The sequence below is a fragment of the Schistocerca piceifrons genome, chromosome 7 (genome assembly GCF_021461385.2).
Source record: "Schistocerca piceifrons isolate TAMUIC-IGC-003096 chromosome 7, iqSchPice1.1, whole genome shotgun sequence".
Taxonomy (NCBI): domain Eukaryota; kingdom Metazoa; phylum Arthropoda; class Insecta; order Orthoptera; family Acrididae; genus Schistocerca; species Schistocerca piceifrons.
The window spans coordinates 492718154-492745249 of NC_060144.1; the positions used below are offsets into that span (position 1 = coordinate 492718154).

General features: G+C 44.0%; 1 protein-coding gene across 1 annotated transcript in view; it reads right to left on the reverse strand.

Annotated features, from left to right (window-relative positions):
- LOC124805180 (soluble guanylate cyclase 88E) overlaps positions 1-27096 on the reverse strand; it is a 352299-nt gene that overhangs the window by 104291 nt on the left and 220912 nt on the right. The window contains exons 2-4 of the mRNA XM_047265670.1: positions 19919-20094; positions 5431-5557; positions 1295-1449 (exon numbers count right to left, since the gene is read on the reverse strand). Coding sequence (XP_047121626.1) covers positions 1295-1449; positions 5431-5557; positions 19919-20086 — 450 coding nt within the window. The 5' untranslated portion in view covers positions 20087-20094. The remainder of the gene's footprint in view (positions 1-1294; positions 1450-5430; positions 5558-19918; positions 20095-27096) is intronic.

Sequence of the window (27096 nt, forward strand, 5' to 3'; positions counted from 1 at the left end):
CGCTGCACGTCTTCAAACCCCCACGACACTTCAGGAGCTCCGACAGGCATTGGTGCAATAATGGGAGGCTGTACCCCAGCAGCTGCTCAACCACGTGATCCAGAGTATGCCAACCCGTTGTGCGGCCTGTGTACGTGTGCATGGTGATCATATCCCATATTGATGTCGGGATACATACAGCAGGAAACAGTGGCGTCTTGTAGCACATGTGTTTCGGGATGGTTTTCTCAACTTATCACCAATACCGTGGACTAATACATCTGTGTCGTGTGTTTCCTATGTGCCTATGCTATTAGCGACAGTTTTGTGTAGTACCACGTTGTATGGCACCACTTTCTGTAATTATTCTTAATATATGAACATGAGTGTAGCTGCAGTTTGGTTTACCTTATTATCAGTTCTACAGTGAAGAGTGTGAGTGGCCTTTCTGATATAGTTTGCAGGGTAACAGATTTTTGTCTTACCTCCCTCGCTAGTCGTATGATGTAGAAGGTCTATGACTAGGTCCTCCAGACGGTCCTACTGTGTAGGAGTATCTATGGATTATCTCGATGATCTGTTCCATGATTTAGTAGTCTTACTGCTTGGATACCTCATCTGTTTCATGCTGTATTTGGCTTATGGCTTGCTACTTTGGTCTGTCCAATTGTTTAGTAAGCCTATGGATTATCTTCCTAATCTGTTCCATTAGTGTAGCAGGGTTAAGGGTTACCTTTCTGATCAGCCCCATGGTATAATTGGCCTATAGAGTACCTCACTGTTCTGACTCGTGGTTTAGTACACTTGTTCTTCGTTGGTCCATTATTGATCGTGGAACGACGGCTGGCTAGAACTTCTTGATGCAATAATTTACCAACAGACGTACGATTTGTAGAAGTTTATTTTATTTTATGAGCTTCTATGTGCTGCCAGTGACGGCATTACATTGATGCTATCTTCAGGCCCCACTCGTCATAGTCATAAAATCGCTATACACGTAAAGAGCCATATAACTGGATCCGTGAATCAATCGTCCAGCAACAGCTGAAGGTGGCATCAATGTAATGCCGAAACTGGTAGCACATAGAAGTTCATAAAATAAAATAAACTTCTACAAATCATACGGCTGTTGGTAAATTATTGCACGAGGTAGTACACTTATGGTTTACCTTCCTGATCCGTCCAATGGCGTAGTACACTTGTGGCTTACGTCCCTCAACCCTTGGTTTATAGCTTACCGGTTTACCTTCCTGATCTGCCCAATGGCGTAGTACACTTATGGCTTACGTCCCTCAACCCATGGTTCATAGCTTACCTCTCTGATCTGCCCCATGGTGTAGTAGACGAAGCCGCGTCGCTTGCTGCGGTAGTGCAGGGTTAAGCCGTGGCGCGTCTCGTTCTCACAGATGAAGGATGGCGCGCGCATGCGTGGGTACGAGAATTTCAGGTACTCGTGGAGGTTGTCCAGACCTGCGCAGAAACATTCGGCAAGAGATTCCAGTTCTGACTGTACCTTAAAGAATATAAGAGACAGTCAAATGAAAACGAGACAGATGGAAAAAAGTAAGTAAACTGTTTTTTATTTCAAAAGAAACCACTATTACTGTTAATTTGTTTACGCTTGTAAGATAACACGGCCACTGAATTCATGGGAAAATGTTTGTGGTTGCCTGCAGAACCACGACTGTATCCAGCCATACACCTCTTCATCTGAAGCGAACTGAAGGCCCTGAACGTCTTTCTACAGGAAATAAAAAATACGGATATCGCGCGGGGAGAGATCTTTACGGTAAGGATAAAGTGTAAGGGCTTCCCACCGAAATTTCTGCAGTGTAGTCGAAACAATCTTGGTCTTGGGGAGATATGCCCCCCCCCCCCTCCGAGAAAGATATCCATTACTGAGGAACGCATGTGCGGAATAACATACCAGCAACTAAAAAAGTTGAGCTTCTGATAAAGTGTTTATAGGGGAAAGGGGTATATCTTTCCCCCTTCCCCCTGTTTCATATTTTTCTAACTTAATGCGTTGATAATGCCGTCGAGTTATGAGTATCTCTGTTCTCCGGAGCAAGGTCTGTTGGAAGTTCAGGCTGCTTTGCGTAGGCTAGAATGTGGATGGAGTCGTAGGAACCAACACATTTAGATCAGTTTAGCAACCGAAAATGTTTTGGGTTAGCATCACATTTTGTTTACGATTAAATTCGCATATAATGCATGGTCTTGCGATTTCGTTATTCGTAGTCCTAGTCAGACCACGTGCCATCAGCATAGTCGTTTTTGTATAGGTCAGTCTCTCCCCCTTGGCCAACAAGTTAATCTACGTGAGTTCGAGGAGAGCTTAACTGTCGTAGTGTGTAATTTGAATGAGTTTGGTCAGGTGTAACAGTTTTTACGTATAATGAGTCGCAGGCCCCCGTACGGGTTCCTAGTAACCTAAAATTCACAAATCACTTCTCACCTAACTTCCTTTAGGGAACTAACAACATAAACTTGATTGCGGTTCCCATTGGCCCATCAACTTTTTACTATCATTTGCCTCTAAAGTATTCTTTTTCTTGTACTGACCACCATGTGTACTTGAATCTGTGATTCGTGGTTAGGACTCCTTCCTATTAGAGAGAGCTAAATATAATGAGTAAAGCGAACGCATATTTCGATGTTATCAGTTTCACAGAATTAATTTTATGGGAATTCATGTGTCTTTTGAGAACTGTCTCTGATCCCATTGCCTGTCCCTAGCTTACTTCTCTAACTGCATGGTGCAAATTTACAAAGTTTAGCGGAGCCCTGTGTATCCACATGTTGCGATCTCATGTGCTATGGACTGAGCTTTCATCCTTTGAGACGTTCTGTAATCATACGACTCTTTTTGTATTGGAACAGCATGCAGTGTTTTCCTTTAATCTGCCTCTTGTGTGATTGACTATTCAGTACAGTTCAGAAGTATTCATTTCCCATCAATTTCCAAACACATATTCTAAATCCTCTCGAGAGGTCTTTGCTGTTGATTACATTAATGGAATGTGTCAATTTTTCCATGTATGTACAAAGGACCACGTAGAATCAATACTTGACCATGGTGTCTCCTTCATGTACTACAATGAAGAGCCAAAGAAACTCGTACACCTGCCTAATGTCATTTAGGGCATCTGAGAGCACACAGAAGTGTCGCAACACGACGTAGCATGAACTCGACTAGTCTGAAGCAGTGCTGACACCATCAGTCCTCCAGGGCTGTCCACAAATCCGTAAGAGTACGTGGGGGTGGAGATATCTTCTGTACAGCACATTGCAAGGCATCAAAGATATGCTCAATAATTTTCGTATCTGGGGAGTTTGGTGACAAGCGGAAATGTTTAAACTCAAAAGAGTGTTCCTGGAGCCAATCTGTAGCAATTCTGGACGTGTTGGGTGTCGCATTGTCCTGCTGGAATTGTCAAGTCCGTCGAAATGCACAATGGATATGTATGGATGTGGTGGTGATCAGACAGGATACTTACGTATGTGTCCCCTGTCAGAGTCGTATCTAGACATATCAGGGATCCTATATTACTTCAACTGCACACGACCCACACCATTACAGAGCTCCACCAGCTTGAACAGTCCCCTGCTGACATGCAGGATCCATGGATTCATGAGGTTGTCTCCATACCTGTGCACGTTCATCCCCTCGATACAATTTGAAACGAGAGTCGTCAAACCAGGCAACATGTTTCTAGTCATCAACAGTCCAATGTCGATGTTGACGGGCCCAGGCGAGGCGTAAAGCTTTGTGTCGTGCAGTCATCGAGAGTACACGAGTGGGCCTTCGGCTCCGAAAGCCCATATCGATTATGTTTCTTTGAATGGTTCGCACGCTGACACTTGTTGGTGGCCCAGCACTGAAATCTGCAGAAATTTGCGGAAGGGTTGCACTTCTGTCACGTTGAGCGATTCTGTTCAGTCGTTGTTGGTCCCTTTCTTGCAGGATCGGCGCCGGAGATTTGATGTTTTACCGGATTCCTAATATTCACGGTACACTCGTAAAATGGTCGTACGGGAAAATCAATACTTCATATCGCTACCTCCGATATGCTGTGTCCCATTGCTCGTGGGCCAAGTATAAAACCACGTTCAAACTCACTTAAATCTTGATAACTTGGGATTGTAGCAGCAGTGACCGATGTAACAACTCAGCCAGACACGTGTTGTCTTATGTGGCGTTGCCGACCGCAGCGCCGTACTCTGCCTGTTTACATATCTCTGTATTTTAGCAAAGTGAAGAGGCCTCCGTTTCATCCTCTGCCATATGGCATCACTCTGATGCGGTATGGAGGGGCATGGGGTCAGCACACCAGCCTACAGACCATTATCGACATTTAGACCTAGGAGCCGTCACTACTCGGTCCAGAAGCTGCTCAGTGGGCATCTCTATACTGAGTCCACTCTGGGCCAGTTTCTGCCACGAACCGTTACGGAGGACGAAAGGTGGATACACCACTTTGCGCCGGAAACGAAAAGGCAGTCCATGGAGTGGCATCATCTTCATTCACCACAAAAGAAGAAATTCAAATCAACCCCCTCTGCCGGAAAAGTCATGGTGGCAGTTTTCTGGGATTGTGATGGCGTCATTCTCGTGGATGTGATACCAAGATGGTCAACCTTCAATTCAGAGGCATACTTGAAGGCTCTGAATAAAGAACCGTTTCCGACGTGTTCCATTGGATAAGAATCCAGCAGAAATCTTGCTCCAACACGATAATGGACGCCCACACACAAGTCTGAGAACCGGGCAACACATCGTCAAATTGAGTTGGACATCATTGCCTCATCCACCCTACAGTCGAGACCAGGCACCATCGGACTTTCATCTCCTTGAGCTGCTTAAAGATTCTCTACGGGGAACACACTTTGAAGATGACGAGAGTGTCAGTCATGCAGTGAAAACATAATTGCGCCTACAGGAAAAGAGCTTTTACCGGCAGGGAATACATGCTCTTACACAACATTGGCGTACGGCTATAGAACGTGATGGAGACTACTTAGAGAAATAGGACATGGACAAGACATGTTGATGTATATTGTCACCGGATTCTGACTCTTAACAATAAATATGTTCTGAGAAAAAAAAATGTGGGGCATTACTTATCGAACGACCCTCGTATTTATCTATCTATCTACCTATCTATCTATCTACACTTCAAAACAGGGACCAACTGACATCTTGCTGGCAACGCGTACTCTTACATGAGATATTAAAGGTCTAACGAACCGCTTATAATCTTTTATCACATGCCTGTCTGAAGCAGATCGCTTATGTTTTTCAGTACAATCGGCACCACTCCGGTTTGTGGGAAAATGATTTCGGACAATTTTCTTACCCCTTTTTTAATGCAAACATGCTTAGCCTTTAGACCATGGCGTACGTCAACAGCCTGTGACGTGGAGTAGGAGAGGAGACAGGTGACGTACCGTTGAGGAAGTCCCTCATGTGGCGACCCAGCACGGAGAGGACCCGGTCGTAGCCGTACTGGCTGACGAAGCCCACAAAGTGCACTCCCATCTGGTCGAAGAACTCGCGCTCCGTAATTCCCAGCACCTGCAACGGAACGCCGCCACACCTGAAAATTGCTGTCTCTCACTCGAGGCGCTGGATTAGCATTGCCTTGCGTCTCGTGTTGAGACCAGTTCAAGTGCGCGTGCACGTGTGCACACGCACGCACACACCCACGCACGCACACACACAAACACACACACACACACACACACACACACACACACACACACACATTATACAGGATCGAATGCCTAATATTTTCACCTCAGATTAAAATCAAATGGCTCTGAGCACTACGGGACTTAACTTCTGAGGTCATCAGTCCCCTAGAACTACTTAAACCTAACTAACCTACGGACATCACACACATCCATGCCCGAGTCAGGAATCGAACCTGCGTCCGTAGCGGTCGCGCGCTTCCAGACTGAAGCGCCTAGAACTGCTCGGCTACACCGGCCGGCTCACCTCAGATTACTTTTGGGCCGTTAAAGACATTTTCTTGGGACGTTGATTCCCACACATATCGCGGTCGAAGATGGCAGTTTGCAGTGGAGAGAGCACCAGGAAGACGTCCTGGACAACCTGCGGTTCTGTAGATACCGCCTAGGCGATTCAACGCTCCTCGACGGATAGCAAGGCTCTATAACCCTCCTGAAAGTGATTTCAACCGTTTGGAGTGGTGTGCGACTACAATTTCTGCTCCAGTGCGCAGGGTGGAATCACTAGATACCGCTCAGATCCATTCGACGAAATTTGAACATGAGTCGAAGTAACAGACTGTCCTTTAATTGTATTGCGCTATATAGTATGGATAGACATACGTAGGTAAAAGGAATGTAACTACGAAGAAATCTTGGGTAACAGAAGAAATTCTTCAACTGATGAACGTAAGACGGGTATACAGCGTTATTAGTCATTTATGAATGAACTTAATGGAAAGTGCAGAGAAGCCAACCCTAAATAGCGGCAGGAAACATGACACTAAATCGAAAAAGAAACGGTCATCCGAAGGACTAATTCAGCATACCAAAAAAATTACAATAACCTTTGGGGAAATTTGAAGGAAGGGTGTCAACGTTATAACTGCAAATGGAAATCCACAGTCAAATTCAGAGGAAACAGTAGGCAGGTGAAAGGGTACACTGAAATCGTCTACGGTCGGGAGGAACTGTTTGATGACGAGACAGAAAAAGAAATGAGAGTCGATATGGAAGATTTAAATGAGCTCTGGAAGACTCGGGATCAAATAAGGCATAAGGGACAAATTTTCTTCGAAATTTCTGAAATCATCAGTTTAAGTGGCGACCAAACGATTATTCAATTTGTTGTGTAGCATACATTAGACTAGAGACATACCATCAGACTTTCAGAAAAATATCATCTAAAAAATCCCGAAGATAGCAAGGGCAAAGAAGAATGACAACTATCGCATAACCAGCTTAACAGCTCATGCAGCCAAGTTTGTGTTAAGAATAACATATAGAACATTGGAGAAGAAAACTGAGAACTTGTTAAATGGTGGTCAGTTTGGCTTTACGGAAGATGAAGGCACCAGAGAGGAAGTTCTGACGTTCTTCTTGATAATTAGAAGCAAGAATTACGTGAAAAGAAGACACATTCATAGCATTTATAGACCTAGAAGAAGTGTTCGACACTGCAGAATGTTCCAAGATGTTTTAAATTCTGAGAGAAACAGAAGTGAGCTATAGGGAAAGATGGATAATATACAATGTGTATAAGAACTTAGAAGGAACAATAAGATTGGAAGACGAGGAACGAAGTGCTCGCATTAAAAAGTGTATAAGACAGGGATGCAGTCATTCGTCCCTATTTTTTAATCTGTACATCTAAGAAGCAATGACAGAAATAAAATAAAGGTTCAAGAGCGCGGTTAAAATTCTAGGTGAAAGGCTGTAACTGATTAGACTCGAAGATGAAATTTACAGTTTAACGGATACAGAATATGGCTTGAGAGTAAATTGAAGAAAGACGGAAATAACGACGAGTAGCAGAAATAAGATCAGTGAAAAATTTAAAATCAAAACTGGGGACCATAAAGTAGACGAAATTAAGGAATTCTGCTACCTTGGAAGCAAAATGACATAAGAAGGACGAAGCAAGTAGTAAATAAAATGTAGAATAGCACAGGCAAAGAAGATATTCTTGGCCAAAATAACTCTGGTAGTATGAAACATCGATCTGAATTAGGGGAAGAAATATCGGAAATGTATGTTTGGAGCACAGCATTGTATGGTAGTTAATCATTTTGGAAAATCTGAATGGAAGAGACTCGAAGCACTGAAATGTCATGATCTAGAAGGATGCTGATAATTCGATGGAGTGAGAAGGAACGAAGAAGTTCTGCACAGAGTCGGCGAAGAAACTGACATACGAAAAATAGAAATGAGAAGAAAGGACAGAATGATAGAATATGTGTTAAGACGTCAAGGAAAAACTTTGATGTTGCTATAGGGAGCTGTAGAGGGTAAAAACTGTAGGGAAATGCTGAGGTTGGAAGTACGGCCAGGTAATGTAGAGTAATCCACCGTTTCTTAGTGTGCCATAGAATCATAGGGATACAGGAATGTGTGCAGCAAAAATTCTATTTACTGGCGACACTGCCGTGACCGCAGACAAGAGAAGCATCCTAGATGGTCTGTCAAAAGGAGGGAGAATTCCAGTCAGATCCGTTGACACCTACTCACTCCCCTCTGGAAACGTCTGCCCCCCACCAGCCCCCTCGTCCCGCCCCAAATTCCGGACCATTACTCGACCAGCCAGAAGCGAACTGTTAAGAGGTGATGACAAACCTAATGAAACAATAACATTAATAACATCACAATTATCTGTAACATCGATTACACGCTGACGCAGACCAAAAAGAGGTCATCCCCAGGAAACATCGTGCGAATATCGTGCAACCCTGCCTCTAGCATTGATAGTGGCCTCAATGCGGCAAGGAAGAGAGTCTGCAAGTTTGTTCATGTGTGCCATATCCGGTTCAGTCCACTTATAGATGATGGACCCAAATATTCCCAGAAATTTCCTGTGGAATTGAGATCGGATGATTTCGCGGGAAAGCTGAGGTGTATAGAGTGTATGGGTGTCAAACCAGAAACTTACACGTGCAGCCCTGTTGAAACGACTGTTTTCATCTTGGAAGGCAGGAGTATCATCAGCATAGTCATTGGAGAAGTAAAGAAAGGGAAACATTTAATCACTGGGAATGTACAAATAAATATTCCCGTTCATGTTCATGGTAACCTGAATGAGTGGGGCGCAGAACACTACAGAAGCACTTCTGCACTTTACATTAAATGTGTGTTGAATGCCTCACTGGACCATCGGTGCATTCGACATATGATTCAAAAATAAGGTAAATGTGATTCGTCGGGGCACACTATTCCTCTCCACTCAGCTACTGTCCAGTTTCTGTGCGGTTTGGCCCATTAAGATGTGCAATATTATTTGATGCCGTAAACAATGACGTTTTTTGTAAGGTATCACACCGTAAAAGTCAGTTGCATGCAGTTTCCTTCACATTATTCGCTTATAAACTAGTTGAGATGGACCTGAAAGCAGCAATTCGCGTCGGGTTTGAAGCCGATTGTCTACATTTACATCACTACTCTCGAATTTAGAATTAAGAGGGTTAGCAAAACCACTTGCAGACTATTTTTCGACCGCTCCACTGTCGAATAGCATTCGGGTAAAATGAGCACCAGAATCTTTCCACGTGAGCTCTAATATGTCGTACTTTACTACAATGACCATTGTGGCGTGTGTAGGGCCCCTGAATATTCGGTCTCCAAGTTGACGGATATGCTTCGCGGGCCAGGAACGGCCCCTGCCTCGCCTTCGATGTTGTTTGTCAGCAGAAGAGTCGCTGAGCTGTTTACAGCCAAGCCTCCTGCAGCCGCCACAATCCTCTGGGGGGCGCAAGCCTCTCCGTTACCTGGCGTGTAGGCTGCGGTAAACAGCGCTGCAGTCGCAGGCATCTATTTGCATCCGCATGGTCACGTGCCCACGTAATAGTGTGCCTGTGGTCTTCCGCGGGCGGGTACTTAGGTCGCCGCTCAGACCCTCGACTGTCACGCCAGTGAAGCATGGGGAAATGTAGCCGCCAGCCGCGTCAAGCGACTACGGACTGTCCAGACGAAAATCCTGCACTGAGTGTTCCATGTGTCCTACTACTTCCCAGCACACTACCTGCGTGACATAGCTGGTGGGCCTTACTGTCTTGATAGATGCCAACGCTTGGCAGGAAGACTCTACACCAAGTACAGTCTCATCCGCCAATTCGGGACGAGGAACGGCGACCGTGACTGCTACAAGCGGGTAGTGATGCTATGCCATCGGTAGGCAGAGCCCACCGACGCCGAATTTACCTCATGTAAGACAGGCGCCTACAACGACGCCAAACACACGAAGTTCCTAACCATGTATAACATCTCAAGGCTGCAGTCGGCTAAGCCCTAGGTTTAACTTTGCGATAAGTTCGTTTTGGATTTACTATCCTGACCCGAAGAAGCAAGCCCACCTGACTGCCGCGTGAGCCAGTTCCGCCACTCTCGAGTCTTCGCTACGAACCAAAACGCCTGCCGCTGGTGTTACCAGTCAGACACCGCCGTTTAGCCCTTGCCGTGAGCCGCTCTCGAGGGCCTGCGCCTGGACTAACCAAAAGCCACCGCCACATGGGACCTCGTCGCTTATCGTTACAACAGCTGGTTACTGAAACTTCCTCGCAGATGAGGTGCCGGACCGAGACTCGAACTCAGGACCTTTGCCTTTCGCGGTCAAGTGCTCTAGGTGGCAGATGAGGTACTGGCAGAAGTAAAACTGTGAAGATGGGGCGTGAGTCGTGCTGGGTACCTCAGTTGGTAAAACACTTGCCCGCGAAAGGCAAAGGTCCTGAGCTCGAGTGTCGGTCCGGCACACAGTTTTAATCTGCCAGGAAGTTTCATATCAGTGCACACTCCACTGCCGAGTGAAAATCTCATTCTGGAAGCTGGTTACTCATCGGTAGACTATCCACGACCCAATAGCCTCACGAAGGCAACGGCCTTGCCGCTGTGGATACACCGATTCCGTCAGATCACCGAAGTTAAGCGCTGTCGGGCGTGGCCGGCACTTGGATGGGTGACCGTCAGGGCCGCCATGCGCTGTTGCCATTTTTCGGGGTGCACTCAGTCTCATGATGCCAACTGAGGAGCTACTCGGCCGAACAGTAGCGGCTTCGGTCAAAGAAAATCATTATAACGACCAGGAGAGCAGTGTGCCGACCACACGCATTTCCTATCCGCATCCTCAGCTGAGGATGACACGGCGGACGGATGGTCCCGATGGGCCACTCTTGGCCTGACGACGGAGTGCATAGCCTAAGGGAACCCTGTCGCGGCTCCTCCATGGCACATTCCTGCTCATCGCCAATCCAATGTTCATAGACTTCGTCAGAGAAAGCACCTGTTATGCATCATCAGAGATTGACATTTCAGTTGTAATCAAGTTGTGTGGACATCCGTCCTCAGGAACTATACTGAGCTTAGTGCGTGGTTAATAAATAGACAGTTGTCATTGTTCGTGTGTATTTCAACTCTGCTACCACTACATAAAGTTCCGCCTTTCCCAGAAACCACTCATCCGCCAGCTCAGGACGAGGAACGCCTGCTAAAAGCGGGCAGCGGCGCTACTCCATCGGTAGACAGCCCCCACCGATGTTGAATTAACCTCATATAAGACCTGTACTCGAAAAGACGCCAAACAATCGAGAAGCCTCAAAATTTATCACACCTCCACACGGCAAGGACAGAAGAGTCATCTCTCCTTATGTAGGTGCGTGTCAACAAAATATTTTCACATTCGCTTGAGAAAATTGGTAATTGAAATTTTGTGAATAGATCCCGCCGCACCGAATAACGTCTATATCTTAATGACTGACACACCAGCTGTCACCTAAGTGAAGCGCTGTCGGGCGTGACCGGCTCTTGGATGGGTGACCATCCGGGCCACCATGAGCTGTGGACATTTTTCGGGGTGCACTCAGGTTCGTGATGCCAATTGAAGAGCTACTCTACCGAATAGTATCGGCTCCGGTCAAAGAAAACCATCATCACGACCGGGAGAGCGGTGTGCTGACCACACGACCCTCCTATCAGTATCTTCGGCTGAGGATTATACGCCTGTCGAATGGTCCCGGTGGGCCACATGTGGCGTGATGATGGAGTGCAGTGCACACCAGCTCTCGAAGCATGTCCTCTATTTCGTGATAATACAGAAGAAACTTTCTATCGTTCCTTTTTCGAACTTTCTCGGCGTCCTCTCTGGTACGTATCGGATACTGCGGAGCAATATTGTACCGAAGGACGGACAAGTATAGTATAGCCAGTCTCTTTAATGGGATTTTAATATGTTTGAAGTGTTCTGCCAATAAAGCGTGGTCTTATAACTGACGAGACGTGACACTGTTCGCTAGTCGTTGTGGTTAGATTGTTTTAACAACTGCCGTTCTTATGTAGAGTGATAGGGCTATGCGTGTTACGCGATAACTTGTAGGGATGTAATATATGAACAAACCAGGCAATTTAATTCACGGTGTGGTCACAGGCAAGTCCAAACCAGTACCTCGTCTCTGCCATTCTGTCACATCTCCACATCGATGCATCCTACTGCACTGATTCCATACGACTGACTGGAAAATACACATAACTTCACTGCCACGCCCTACAAGAGCAGCGGATGGTCACATGGGCGCCTGGTACGTAGTTCTACGCCGTTTACTGTGCCCCACAATGACTAGTGCGCTTAATGAGGTGAGTAATCTTTTATCTGGTGAGCTTATAAACAAATGCTGCCCCTGTTCGTTGAGCAGGAACATCCTATTTCATTTCAGTGAGAGGCACTATACACTGACTAGACATCACTTTTTGGACGACATTTGGTCAATTTTGGCGGTACAAGGCTTAATTTCAATACGTAGCCATTGACGCCGTTGCATCTTGCCAGCATTAGGGCCTGTAAAGAAAATTTCAAATGTTCATTTTTCCCACGCGCTGTTCGAGAGTGGAAAGTTAGAGACATAGTCTGAAGCTGATTCGATAAACCGTTTATCAGGTACTTACGTAGCGACATCGATTTCGCCATGAAAGATATTGACGGTATCGAGTCACACAGGGGAACCCAGCGCTCCCGGTTACCCACTTCGTGTCGCCACCTAGAAGCCAGAATGTCTTCGTAAGCAGCGCTCGGCGGCTCAGCTGACATATCTTCCGCCCTCTGAAGACTGTTGACATCATCCTCGTGACGCACTACTTGGACCTGACTGCCCTGTACCAGACGGAACTACGGGCTTATATACGGGCTGTTAATTGCTGCGTTGATGACGACTTTGCGAAGTCTTTCGGAGTTTGTGGTATTTTTCATCCACCATCAAGTTTACTCGTCGATCCAGCACGTTCACGTTTTGTGGATTTTAAGTTTTATCTGTTGTTGTTTTATTATGGATTAATAAAAGCTCTGCATTTTGGTTCATATTCACTCTTAAACACCTCATTGAAAAGAAGCTAGAAAGGGGAATGGCAGTTCTTTTGACATTTATTGATCTGCAGAAGACATATGATACATTCCAACTAGGTAAGTTGTGGGTAGTAATGAAAAATTTTAATATCGCTAATAAGTATGTTCAGGCAATGAGAAACTTTAGAGTTGCAACAGTACGGTTAAGTTATGTTTCAAAATTTCTCAAGGATTCTCCATAAATAAGGTTCGCAGACAAGCGCGGCCACTGACACCGACTTACCTTAAAGTATAATTAGAAGAAGCTTTGCAAACTTGGAAGAGCAAAAGCTTTGAATGGGAATTTCTGCAGGACAAGAAGTACCGTATACTTTATGTACTTTAACCTTCGCCGACGACATGCTCCCTATAGCGAGAGAAAAGACAATTCCAGCAACATGTTCAGAAAAATGCACGAACAATAATCAAAATGAGGTCTGACAATAAACATATGAAATATGGAATATATGGTAGCGGTTGAAGATGAACGAGAAGACTTGGATGTAGGATTCGGCATATTAAAAATTTCTGCGTATTTAAATACTTAGGTTCGTTGTTACAAGAAATGGAAGAAGCGCACAACGCATCTCAGATAAAATTGGGCAAAGAAAAAGAGTAACTTGTGGACTCAAGTACTTGCTATGAACCGCCAATATTACGAACAAACGAAGGTCTTGCTGTACAAGTCAGTCGTAGAGAGCATCACCGCATATTGCGCTGAAATAGGGGAGCTAACCAAAAAGGACAAATAGAAACTGATGTCCCTTGAGATATTTGACGAAAAAGTGTCGTATCACCAGACTGAAACACATCAGAAACGAAAGAATACGGGTAATTATAGGAGAAAAAGACACTGTTCGCGATTCCACATACGGTAAAATATTAACTTGGTATGGCCACCTATGGCCAAAAGAAATCAATGGACACCAGCTGAGCGAAGAAAACGTGGAAGACCACACTGAAGGTGGATTCAAAATACTAATGATGCGATGAATTCACGGGACATTCATGAAGAAGACTGGACACGTGAGGAAGCTAAGGAAGTTGAGACGCAGAAGATGACGACCGTCATAAAAGAGCCGCACAATATGCAGGGTAGTCAGAAAAAGCCTGGAAAGCTTGTAAGGGCGTTGCAGGGTAGATTGTGCTGTGAAATAATTGTTAAGAAGAAAATTGGATACGTTGCACCGTTTCTGGTTTAACCAGCATTCACGTTTGCTAACCAGCAAATTCACACACTTGCGCGTGCTAAAAGACGGCAATGCACAAAAATCTGCGGATCCTTGAGTTACCATTTGTTGAAATGCTCATTGCCAGTTGAAATATGCCTTTTACGGAAGTGATAAATTCCAGCTGGGTGCAAAAGCTACGTTTATTCGGTCTGAGGAAACCAAACGAAAAACACGTTTGGCGACGCTGTCTTTGGCAGGATGCTTGAATGCACAATGACCTGATTGGCAAACTCCAATACTAATTCAATCTGAAACGGTGCAAACTATCGATTTTTTTCTTAACGTTTATTTCCAGGACAACCTTCTTTCTTTCTTTCACTGGTGCCATGTCCCGCACTTACGCAGGGTCGGCATTATTAGGAACGGATTTGGCAAGGTTGGTGTGAAGGGGTGACCGGATGCCCTTCCTGCCACTACGTTTATTTCCAGGACAACCTACTCTGCAAATCCTTACAAGTTTTTCAGACTGTTTCTGAACACCCTCTATATACATTACTACACGGAAATGAAACAGACGTGTACAAAAGATATACTCAGGTTTCCTTTCAGGATCAGTTCAGATTATTCCTAAATTTTGAGTCATCTGTCTTCTGATTGGTCTGAAGTGCCCCCTCACGAATTCCTCCCCTGTATCAACATCTTCGTATCAGGATGGCACCTGCCTCCTACGTCGTCAATTGTTTGCTGGATGTATTCCAATCTCTGTTTTCCTCTACAGCTATTGCTCTCTAAAGTTCCCTCTACTATCATGGAAGTCCTACTATGCTTTCCCTTCGTCTTGTCAGTGTTTTCCATATATTCCTTCCCTCGCCGATTCTGTGGAGAGTCTCCTCATCACATACCTTATCAGTCCACATAATTTTCAACCATTCTTCTGTGGCACCATAATTCAAATGCTTTGATTCTCTTCTGTTCCGATTTCTCCACAGTCCATGTTTCACTACCGTACGATACTGTGCTCCAAACGTACATTCTCAGAATTTTTCCTCAAATTAACGCCTGTATTTGATACGAGTAGACTTCTCTTAGCCAGGAATACCCTTTTTGCCAGTGCTTGTATACTTCTTATAGACTCCTTGCTCCGTCCGTCATGTTTTTTTTTTTTTTATTTCTAGGTAGCAGAATTTCTTCATCTACTTCATTATCACCAATCCTCATGTTAAGTTTCTCACTGTTCTCATGTCTGCAACTTCTCATTACTTTCCTCTTTCTTCGATTTACTCTCAATCTATATTTTGTACTAATTACATTGTTCATTCCATTCAGCTGATCCTCTAATTCTTCTTGGCTTTCAGTGGCGATAGCATCTAATCAGCGAATCTTATCATTGATACCCTTTCATTTTGAATTTTAATTCCTCTATTGAAACTTTCTTTTATTTCCTTAATTTCTTCTTCGATATATAGATTGAACATTAAGGGCAGAAGACTACATCGATGTCTTGCATCCTTTTTAATCAGAGCACTTCGTTCTTGTTCTTCCATTATCATTGGTCCCTCCTGGGTCTTGTACCTGTTGTATATTACCCATCTTTCCCTACAATTTATTCCTATTTTTCTCAGAATTTCGAACATCTTGCTCTATTTAACATTGCCGAACGCTATGTCCAGGTCGACAAATCCTGTGAACATGTCTTGATTTTTATTTGGTCTTGGTTCCATTAGCAAATGCAACGTCAGAAGTGCCTCTCTGATGCCTTTGCATTTCTTGAAGCCAGACTGGTCGTCATCTAACACATCCTAAATTTTCTTTTCGATTCTACTTATCCTTGTTAGCAACTTAGATGGATGTGCTTTTAAGCTGATTGTGCAACAATTCACGCACTTTTCAGCTCTTGCTATCTTCGGAACTGTGTGGACTACGTTTTTCCGAAAGTAAGACGATATATCGACAGACTCATACATTCTGCACACCAACGTGAACAGTCGTTTTGTTGCCACTTCACCCAAAGATTTTAGAAATTCTAATGGAATGTTGTTTATCCCTTTTTCCTTGTTTGATTTTAAGTCTTCCGAAGCTCTTCCAACTTCCGATTATAAAACTAGATCCCCTATCTCTTTTCTATCGACTGCTGTTTCTACTTCTATCATGTCAAAAGAAAAGTATCTGCCCTCATAGAGGCCTACAATATGCTCTTTCCACTCATCTGTTCTTTGCTCTGCATTTAACAGTGGAATTCCCGTTTCACTCTTAATGTTATCATCCTTACCTTTAATTTCACTGAAGGTTGTTTTGAATTTTATATATGCACAGTCAGTCCTCCGACAATCATTTCTTTTTCGATTTCTTCACATTTTTCGTGCATTCATTTCACATTACCTTCCCTGCACTTCCTATTTATTTCATTCCTAAATGACCTACATTTCTGTGCTCCTGAATTTCCTTGAACATTTGTGTACTTCCTTCCTTCATCGATCAACTGAAGTATTTATTTTGTTACCCAAGGTATCTTCGCAATTACCTTCTTTGTACCTATGTTTTTCTTTCATTCATCTGTGGCTGCCCTTTTTGGAGACGTCCATTCCTCTTCAACGAACTGCCTACTTAGCTATTCCTTATCGCAGTACCCATACATAGCCTTAGAAAACTTCGAGAGTATTTCTCCATTACTCAGTACTTCCGTATCACACTTCTTTGCGCATTGATTCTTCCTTATTAGTCTTCTAAATTTCAGTCTTCTTTTCATCACACTAAATTGTAATCTGAGTCTATCTGCTACCCGGTACACCCTACAATGCAGTAATTTATAACAACGTTAAAGTGATGATATGCTTGGGGTTTCATTGGTTCCTGAATATCTTCAGTCTTCTCTAGCTAATCCACTAAACGACTAAAATTGCGTGAAGGCATAACTTATACTGAAGAGCCAAAGAAACTGGTACACTTTGCCAATAACGTGTAGAGCCCCTGCGAATACACAGAAGTGTTGCAACACGAAGTGGCAAGGAGCCGACTAATGTCTGAAGTTGTGTTGGAGGAAATAGACACCATGAATCCTGAAAGGCTGTCCATAAATCCGTAAGAGTACGAGGGGGTAGAAATCTCTTTTGAACAGCACGTTGTAAAGCATCCCAGATATACTCAATAATGTTCATGTCTGAGGAATTTGGTGGCCAGTGGAAATGTTTAAACTCAGAAGAGTGTTCCTGGAGCCACTGTGTAGTAATTCTGGACGTGTAGGGTGCCGCATTGTCCTTCTGGAGTTGCGCAAGTCCGCCGGAATGCACAATGTACATGAATGGATGCAGGTGATCAGACAGGATGCTTAAGTATGTGTCACCTGTCAGAGTCGTATCTAGACGTATCAGGGGTCCCATATCTCTCCAACTGCACACGACCCACACCATTACAGAGCCTGCACCAGTTTTAAAAATACTCTGCTGACATGCAGGGTCCTTGGATTCATGAGGTTGTCTCCATACGCGTACACGTCCATCCACTCGATACAGTTTGAAACGAGACTCGTCCGACCAGGCAACACGTTTCCAGTCATCAACAGTCCAATGTCAGTGTTGACAGGCCCAGGCGAGGCGTAAAGCTTTGTGTCGTGCTGTCATCAAGGGTACACGAGTAGGCCTTCGGCTCCGAAAGCCCATATCGGTGATGTTTCGTTAAATGCTTCTCACTCTGACATTGGTTGATGGCCCGGCATCGAAATCTGCAGCAATTTGCGGCAGGGTTGCACTTCTGTCACGTTGAAGCATTCTCTTCAGTCGTCCCGTTCTTGCAGGATCTGTTTCCGGACGTAGCGATGCCGGAGATTTGATGTTTTACCGGATTCCTGATATTCATGGTAACTCGTGAAATGGTCGTACGGGAAAATCCCCTCTTCATCGCTACCTCGGAGATGCTGTGTCCCATCGCTTGTGCGCCGACTATTACACCACGTCCAGTTTCACTTAAAGCTTGATAACCAGTCATTGTAGCAGCAGTTACCGGTCTAACAACTGCGCCGGACACTTGATGTCTTATATAGGCGTTGCTGACGGCAGCGCCGTACTCTGCCTGTTTACATCTCTCTGTATTTGAATATGCATGTCTATACCAGTTTCTTTGGCTCTTCAAAGTATTTCCGGTGGAAACCGTTTGGAACTGCAAATACGAGGTGTGGCTAGAAAAAAACCGGACTAGTACTGGTGAAACAATAAAACGAGTGCAATAAGGCTGAAAGTCGCGTGGCCTGTCACGTGACTCTCGCTCCGCCTACTGCTCGAGTTTCATCTGCCTCCTGCACTCAGTCTGCCCGTGGCGTCTGTTTTAAGTAGTTGACGTTTTGTCTGTGCGTCGGCAAATGTTGAGTGTACAGAAAGAACAGCGTGTTAACATCAAATTTTGTTTCAAACTAGGAAAATCTGCAAGTGAAACGTTTGTAATGTTACAACAAGTGTCTGGCGATGATTGTTTATCGCGAACACAAGTGTTTGAGTGGTTTAAACGATTCAAAGATGGCCGCGAAGACACCAGTGATGACACTCGCACTGGCAGACCATTGTCAGCAAAAACTGATGCAAACATTGAAAAAATCGGTAAACTTGTTCGACAAGATCGCCGTTTAACAATCAGAGCAGTGTCTGAGTTAACAGGAGTTGACAAGGAAAGTATTAGGCAGATTCTTCATGAAAGTTTCAACATGAACAAAGTGTGTTCAAAAATGGTTCCAAAGTGTCTCACAATTGAACAGAAGGAACGCCGAAGAATGATTTGTTCTGACATCCTGGAAAACATTGAAAGTGATCCCACCTTCTTACAAAACGTTATTACTTGCGATGAATCGTGGTTATTTACTTACGATCCCGAAACTAAACGCCAATCGATGCATTGGAAAACTCCTGGTTCTCCACGACAAAAAAAAGCACGAATGTCAAAATCGAAATTCAAGGCAATGATGATTGTTTTTTGTGACATCAAAGGGATTGTGCACATTGATTGGGTACCAGAGGGACAAACAGTGAATCAGCATTACTACATTAGCGTCCTGGCTACCCTACGTGAGCGAGTACGGAGAAAACGGAACGATTTGTGGAGAAAAAAGTCATGGATCCTTCACCAAGACAATGCCCCAGCTCACAGAGCGTTGTCAGTGAAGACGTTTTTGGCAAAACACAACATTCCCATCTTAGATCATCCACCCTACTAACCTGATTTGGCCCCCTGTGACTTTTTTCTTTTCCCTTAAGTCAAGTCAGCTTTGAAAGGAACTAGATTTGAGACTGTTGAAGCAGTAAAAGAAAAAGCGACGGAAGTAATGTATGGACTTAACGAAAAGATCTGCAGCATTGCTATGAACAGTGGAAAATTCGTATGGAGCGGTGTAGAGACCGAGGAGGAGAGTACATTGAAGGAGGTAACATGAAATTGTAAATAATTGTAAATAAATATTTTTTCCAGCATCAGTCCGGTTTTTTTCTAGCCGCACCTCGTATGTAATTTCGTGTTGTATGTCCCAGCACCTGAAAGTGTGTTGGGGGCCACTGCGAAAACAGACACAAGACCATGTCAAGCGACTACACACGTGAGCTGCGACCTTGTATACGGCAAAGCTTACTGTGTAAGTGGTTACTTAGAGTACTAGTAACAGATCGCCATATGCAGTGCGCCCCTCGCTCGGCCGGCCGTTTACCTGGATGGCCTTCTTGGCGAGGCGCGGGATCAGCGTCTCCGGGTAGACCTGGTGGACGCTGAAGCTGGGCTGGTCGACTGCCGCCTGGCGCCGGATCTCTTCCCAGCGGTCCTCGCCGTACACCTGCTTGATGTACTCGGACATGTTCTCCAGCAGGAGCCCGTACATCCTGGCACCTGTCGCGAAAGAGAGCAGAACAGCTGTCAGCAAAGGAGGGCGTCTGGCGACTGGAACATCAACTGCTTCGAAAAGGTAACCTAATTTCAATGGCCACCAGTATCGAAAGAAACTTTGCGGATTGTACATATACAGTATAGCAGGAAGAATAAATCATTAAATCTGTAGGTGGTTTCCGAGTATACAGTGTAAGGGTTTTGTTTTACACAGAAAATTATAATTTTGGTAATGTTTTGGATGTCATGCTGAAAAGTAAAGTTCAATAGCGTCTGAATAATAGCGGGTTGTGCTGCGAAAGACTATTAGTAGAAACTTTCAAAATGGTTCAAATGGCTCTGAGCACTATGCGACTTAACATCTGAGGTCATCAGTGCCCTAGAACTCAGAACTACCTAAACGTAACTAACCTAACGACATCACACACACCCATGCCCGAGGCAGGATTCGAACCTGCGACCGTAGCGGTCACGCGGTTCCAGACTGAAGCGCCTAGAGCCGCTCGGCCACACCGGCCGGCAGTAGAAACTTTGCTTGTGAGTGGATGAGTGGAGTACAGTCTTGGTGAGAGAGAGAGAGAGAGAGAGAGAGAGAGAGAGAGAGAGAGAGAGAGAGAGAGAGGAGTCGAGTTGTATCTTGTGATGTGGTAAGATTGTAAGATGGCTATAATTTCGCAGCTTACAGGCACTCACCTACATATTTAGCCGTGATTTACAACCGGAATTAGGTATCATTTGATAGGTTGTACATCGTATATATGAATATTTAAAGAGACCGGTGTTGTCATGTACACCTTGTAAATAGTTGTTAACGCTTATTGCACGAAAGGTGACGGAGTGTCTTTATTAGCAAAACGGTGTAATGAATGACTGCCTATCCCTTTCCACTCTGGCACACACAATCGTGCGGGTTCGATTATAAATTTTTCGTGTTTCAGCTACATCGAGTTTTTGCGTCACTCCAGACTGCAGCGATGGTGCGAGCTCCCAGCTTCCATTTGGCAGCTGTTTTATTTCATGCTGTGACCACCAGTGTGCAACAGATTATTTAAAACTTCATCGAAAAGACAAAGCCATGCGCTACCGAGATAAATGCATTCTGTTTTCCTAAATTTCATTAGTTTAAGGAAATTCCTGCATCATTTTGGACTGAGAATCTTTCACTTAAGGTGTGTAAGGTGTCTAGACACTTTCATGAAATGCTACTTGCGTTTTATACATGTTTCAATTTTGAGTAGCACGATAATTCTGGTGACTTCTTGAATAAACTATCACTGTGCGAATTTTTTCAGTATTTTTACCTGATTCTACACGTAATAATGTATGGTAATTCGTACATATGGGACAACGTTTTAAGAAATTTTCTATCAGGATGGAAAGGGCTATACTAGCAGAGGTTGGAACGCCAGTGGAAATGAAACAGCAGGCGTAACTCAAGCCCTATGTGGAAAAGCCTGCACATGTGTGTTGATCCTGCTTGACACAGGAAGTAGCCAAGACGGACGGTCGGGGCACGTGAGTGCTGAAGCACAATACATCGGCGGGCAGCCGGCATTGTAGCGGGAGCGTAAGGATAACTGGATAATACTTCGGAAAACTCTGAAGAGCTTGGACGCAGCAGAGAGGAACGAGGAAACGTTACCTCAGAAATCACGCAGGCTGGGTTATTTCTGAGTATATGTACTCTGAGAAGTGTACCATTGTATGTATTCCTAGTTTATGGGGATATGTATTTCCTCACAAACTTTCCACGCTGGACCACAAAAGACTAAAATATGATTGGTCGGCGTTCGGAAGAATCTGTAGAGAGGGAGAATATTCCGTGGTTTAGAGAATATTATTCGCCTTCTGCAGTTATGAGGGAGGGGAGCCGAGCTTTGCCGGGAAGCCAGCAGTGGAGAGAATGAGGTTTTTCCGTTTTTAGCACCTGTGTCTGACGGTTGCTCGGTATCAGCTTTGTTGGTGCAGACGGACTTGCTGTCTTTGCTCTCAGGAGATTTTATAGTTAGACGGTTAGGCACTGTACTGTTGCGAACTTATTGAGAGCCCTACTTCTGCCTATGATCACGTAGAGACGTTATCTGAACTCCGTCCTTGTGGCTGGGAGTTCACGTTTCTCGTCTGTAGAACACAAAGAGGAGAAGACAGTATTAGATTATACTAGTCAGAGGACCGCCATCTGCCGTCCTACTGTTTGAATGAGTTTTTATTTTGTGGAGTACTTCCACCATCGCAGACGTGTACGAGAACCAACTCTCCGACGCACCGGACACAGTACATACGGTGATACTGCTGATTGCTTCGGCTTGTTAGGGCTATAAAGCTAAACAGCTGCGATCACGTAAATTTTGTTTCCACTGAGGTTGCACATCACTGTAGATCATCTTTGAAAGTAGTGTCTTCTAGTGTTTGGTACGTAGGTGGTGTCAGTCATCTCGCGTTATTTATATTAGATCACGTAGCCATAAAAAGGGGTAGATTTGGACAATTGGTCAATCATATTGGTTAGGAAATCCATTTGTATCTCTTTATGTCCAAGGGACATTGATGTATAAACATTTGTAATATATAAAGGGGCTTGAATCCACAATAAATGTATAAGTAGAAACAGCAATTATCATTTGCAGTTACTAGTTCCCTTAATTATTCATGTATGTTTATGTTGTAATTTATATGTTAAAGAGCAAGGAGGAGGAGCTAAGGTTTGCTTCAGGGGGTAGTCAGACAGAGCCAAATCTTCATTTTCGCGTTCAGTATTTCCTGTTGCGCACATTCATTTTTACACCTGCTGGAGTAGCATCTTGGAAGATGTGTTTAGGTCGTGAAGTGCGCCGGCAATAATTTTCTTATGTTATTTATCATTTATGGGGAGATATTTTATAAATTCATTTAGAAGACTTCAAAAGGTACAGTAATTACGCATTTTCCGAGAGATCCAAGCGTAGTAATTACTCTGGTCAGTGATTTGGAGATGGAAATTTTTATGATAGCTCAACAATGTGTGGTTTACTGACTTTTCTTCGAAGATGGATAGGATTCGTGTTTTTAAGAAAGTAAAGATATTTGTTCAGGTTTTTCCACTGCTAATGTAAAGCGAATTTTTAATATTTTAGGTAAAAATATTTTGTCTTAGTGATGTAAAGTTGTGTTAATACAGTTACTTTATTGTTTTTCCATCAATCAGCATTTGTCTCTTTATTTCAAGTTTCACATATATAATTTTGCTTTCCCGAGTTTCTCATTAACAGAATTTTAACTGACCATGTTCAGTGCAGTAATGAGATTTATTAGCACAGAAATTGTGACGAAGTTTCTATAGTTTAAAGCAAATATTGCACATCCCGTTGCAAATAGTTTGAATTTTTATTTTTCAACTACCATAGCAGCAGCAGCTGCAGTACTTTGGAGATAGCAGCAGCACTGCATTTTTTCATTGTGCAAACAGGTAGGTCATCTGTAATTTACGTGTGGTACAGTTAAAATTTCAATAGTAACAAACTTTTCAGACACGGCATTTTTGGTAGTTATTTCTGTACCATTTTTTTTCTCGCAGGCAGACTGCTTCTATTATTGCTAACAGGACAGTTTCCTTAAATTTAAAGAAATAGAACGTACTTTCGCCACGAGCATTGAAGTTCACAGTTTAATGTTGCATTTCTGATTAACTTTTGCATTGCTGACCGCTTTTCAAGAATTACCAGATTACTTAAGAACTTAAATATGAACTTAACTGTTTGTCTAATCAATAGTTCAACTTCACATTACCAAAAAGGCAAAATACACATATCAAAAAAGTTTTGCATCACCTCGGTTCCGAGAGTTCCGGAACCTGTACAGAAAATTGGCGCAGAGATCAACACAAACATCATTTCTGCCCTTTTTATTACTCATGAAAACCACACATTGCATGCCGTACCACCATATAACCAGACCTTCAGACGTTGTGGTTCAGATTGCTGTACACACCGGTACCTCTAATACCCGGTAGTTCGTCCTCTTGCATTGATGTATGCCTATATTCGTCGTGGCATACTATCCACAAGTTAATCAAGGCACTGTTGCTCAAGATTGTCCCACTCCTCAACGGCAATTCGGTGTAAATCCCTCAGATTGGTTGGTAGGTCACGTCGTCCATAAACAGCACTTTTCAATATATCCCAGGCATGTTCGATAGCGTTCATGTCTAGAGAACATGCTGGCCACTCTAGTCGAGCGATGTCGTTATCCTGAAGGAAGTCATTCACAAGATGTGCACAATGGGGGCACGAATTTTCGCCCGTGAAGACGAATGCCTCGCCAATTTTCTGCCTATATGGTTGCACTATCGGTCGCAGGATGGCATTCACATATCGTACAGCTGTTACGGCGCCTTCCATGTCCACCAGCGGCGTAGGTCGGCCCCACATAATGCCACCCCAAAATAGCAGCGAACCTCCACCTTGCTGCATTCGATGGACAGTGTGTCTAAGGCGTTCAGCCTGATCGGGTTGCCTCCAAACACATCTCCGACGATTCTCTGGTTGAAGGCATATGCGACACTCATCGGTGAAGGGAACTTGATGCCATTCCTGAGCAGTCCATTCGGCATGTTGTTGGGTCCATTTGTACCGCGCTGCATGGTGTCGTGGTTGCAAAGATAGACCTCACCATGGATTTCGGGAATGAAGTTGCGTATCATGCAGGTTATCGCGCACTGTTTGAGTCGTAACAAGGCGTCCTGTGGCCGCACGAAAAGCATTATTCAACATGGTGCCGTTGCTCTCAGGGTTCCTCCGAGCCTTAATCCATAGGCAGCGGTTATCCACTGCAGCAGTATCCCTGGGCTGCCTGAGCGAGCAATGTCATCGACAGGTCCTGTCTCTCTGTATCTCCTCCATGTCCGAACAACATCGATTTGGTTCACTCCGAGACGCGTGGACACTTCCCTTGTTGAGAGCGCTTCCTGGTACAAAGTAACAATGCGGACGCGACCGAACCGCGGTATTGACCGTCTAGGCATGGTTGAACTACAGACAACACGAGCCGTGTACCTCCTTCCCGGTGGAATGATTGGAACTGATCAGCTGTCGGACCCCCTCCGTCTGATAGCCGCTGCTCATGCATCGTTGTTTACAACGTTGGGCGCATTAAGTGACATCTCTGAACAGTCAAAGGGACTGTGTCTGTGATACAACGTCCACAGTCAACGTCTATTTTCAGGAGTTCTGGGAACTGCGGTGATGCAAAACTTTTTTGATGTGTGTACTAGTAAATGTAACTTATATATTACCTTGAGAATTTAAGTACAGTTTCCAGGAGAATGGCATGCTTTGTGAACCCTGTGCCAGAGTTCATCAAACGTAGTGTCTGGCAAGTGGTCGGTGCCACTCTCCGCAATCGTTGACCAGGTGTTTACAATAGGTGAGAGATCTGCAGAACTTGCTGACTGTAGCAACAGTCGAACATACACTGTATCGAGAGCCGCGCAGTCTCGGGCGCTTTACCACGACTTGCGCGGCTGGCCCCGTCGGAATTTCGAGTCCTCCTCCGGGCATGGGCGTGTGTGTTGTCCTTAGCGTAAGTTAGATTAAGTAGTGTGTAAGTCTACGGACCGATGACCTCAGCAGTTTGGTCCCATAGGAACTTACCACAGATTTCCAAACTGTACCGATGTATGTCAAGACAACAGGGGCAAGATGCGGTTTTGTGCTATTGTGTTGAAAACGTCACAGTGGCTTTGAAGCCATAGGTCTTATGACGCCAAAATTGTGATTCTTGCTGTCCGAATTACGAGAAATCCGGCAAAATGAGTTCTCCTAAGAGAGAGGTTCCCAGCCTACTGGTAATTAGCCATTGAAGTGTAAAATTAAAGTTTTTGAGAGGTAAAAACAAATGGGTTCAACGGTATTTCGTTCACGAAAGTGAATTACTTTGAAAAGGTCATTACTATTATCACTATTTCATAAGACTATAATTCTGATAACACAAGTTACCAAGAATTACATTTTTTTTTCAAATACTAGCATTAATGCATGCCAGAATGTAGTGAAGAATGTAGTGGACGTTACAGCTTGTGAAAGGAACGTATAAACATCATTTTCCTAACATAGTCCTCCCCCTACACATATAATTTGTACTATTTTCCATGTAGCTATGATAATAAAATTCAGATATATACATGATATACTTAGATATATACGTGATATACTGGTAGGCTTAAATATGAGAATTTATTTTCCCAATTGTAGATAGTTTCAGAAATAAACTAGAAATCGGTTCGTTGTTCACTTCACAACTCGAAATAGACAGCATGAGACAACAATGACTGTGTAATGCTGTAGTGCCCATACAGTATTGTTACTATTGTCAGCGTCAATGGTCAGTCACAAAGCACTGGGAGCATGAAGTCTTTCAATTTCTACCACTTCAGGTGTAGGAGTACAACAATCAAATGACTTGCAGACGGTAAGTATGGTTAACGCATTTTAACTTAGCTGATTTTAAGTGGGGATGCAGGGTGTGGGTGAAGGAAGTATCACTAGGTAGAGGATTGGTGCAGAGGAGGCGTGTTTTGTAACAAGTATCTATTCTCGATGTGTGTAGTTAGCTTCTCTTTGAGAAGGAGCTGTAGATGTACCAGGAATGCACTGAGAATTGCTTAATCATTCTCCAAAAACATTTGCAGCAATTATGTCACTGACTCATTAGTTTTTGGTTTAATAAAACGCCTACAAAAACTAAATACTATTTATCTTTTGTAATTTTTTATATAAAAGTATTCATACAAAATTAATTTTCTTTCTAAAGTGTTTTTAGGCACAAATGTTGATGATGGTGGCGGATGGGGAGAGTACTAGCTAATAATTGATTGAATTTAGAGGGAAGTGTCTCAGAAGGATGGGGACTACCGTCCTAGCAACCTCCAGACACAGATACGTCTGAAGATACTGTCTCCTTTATTATCGTTATGCACACCACTGTTTGTGCATCTCTCTCCGCTGCAATGTCCATCGTGAGACTGTGCAC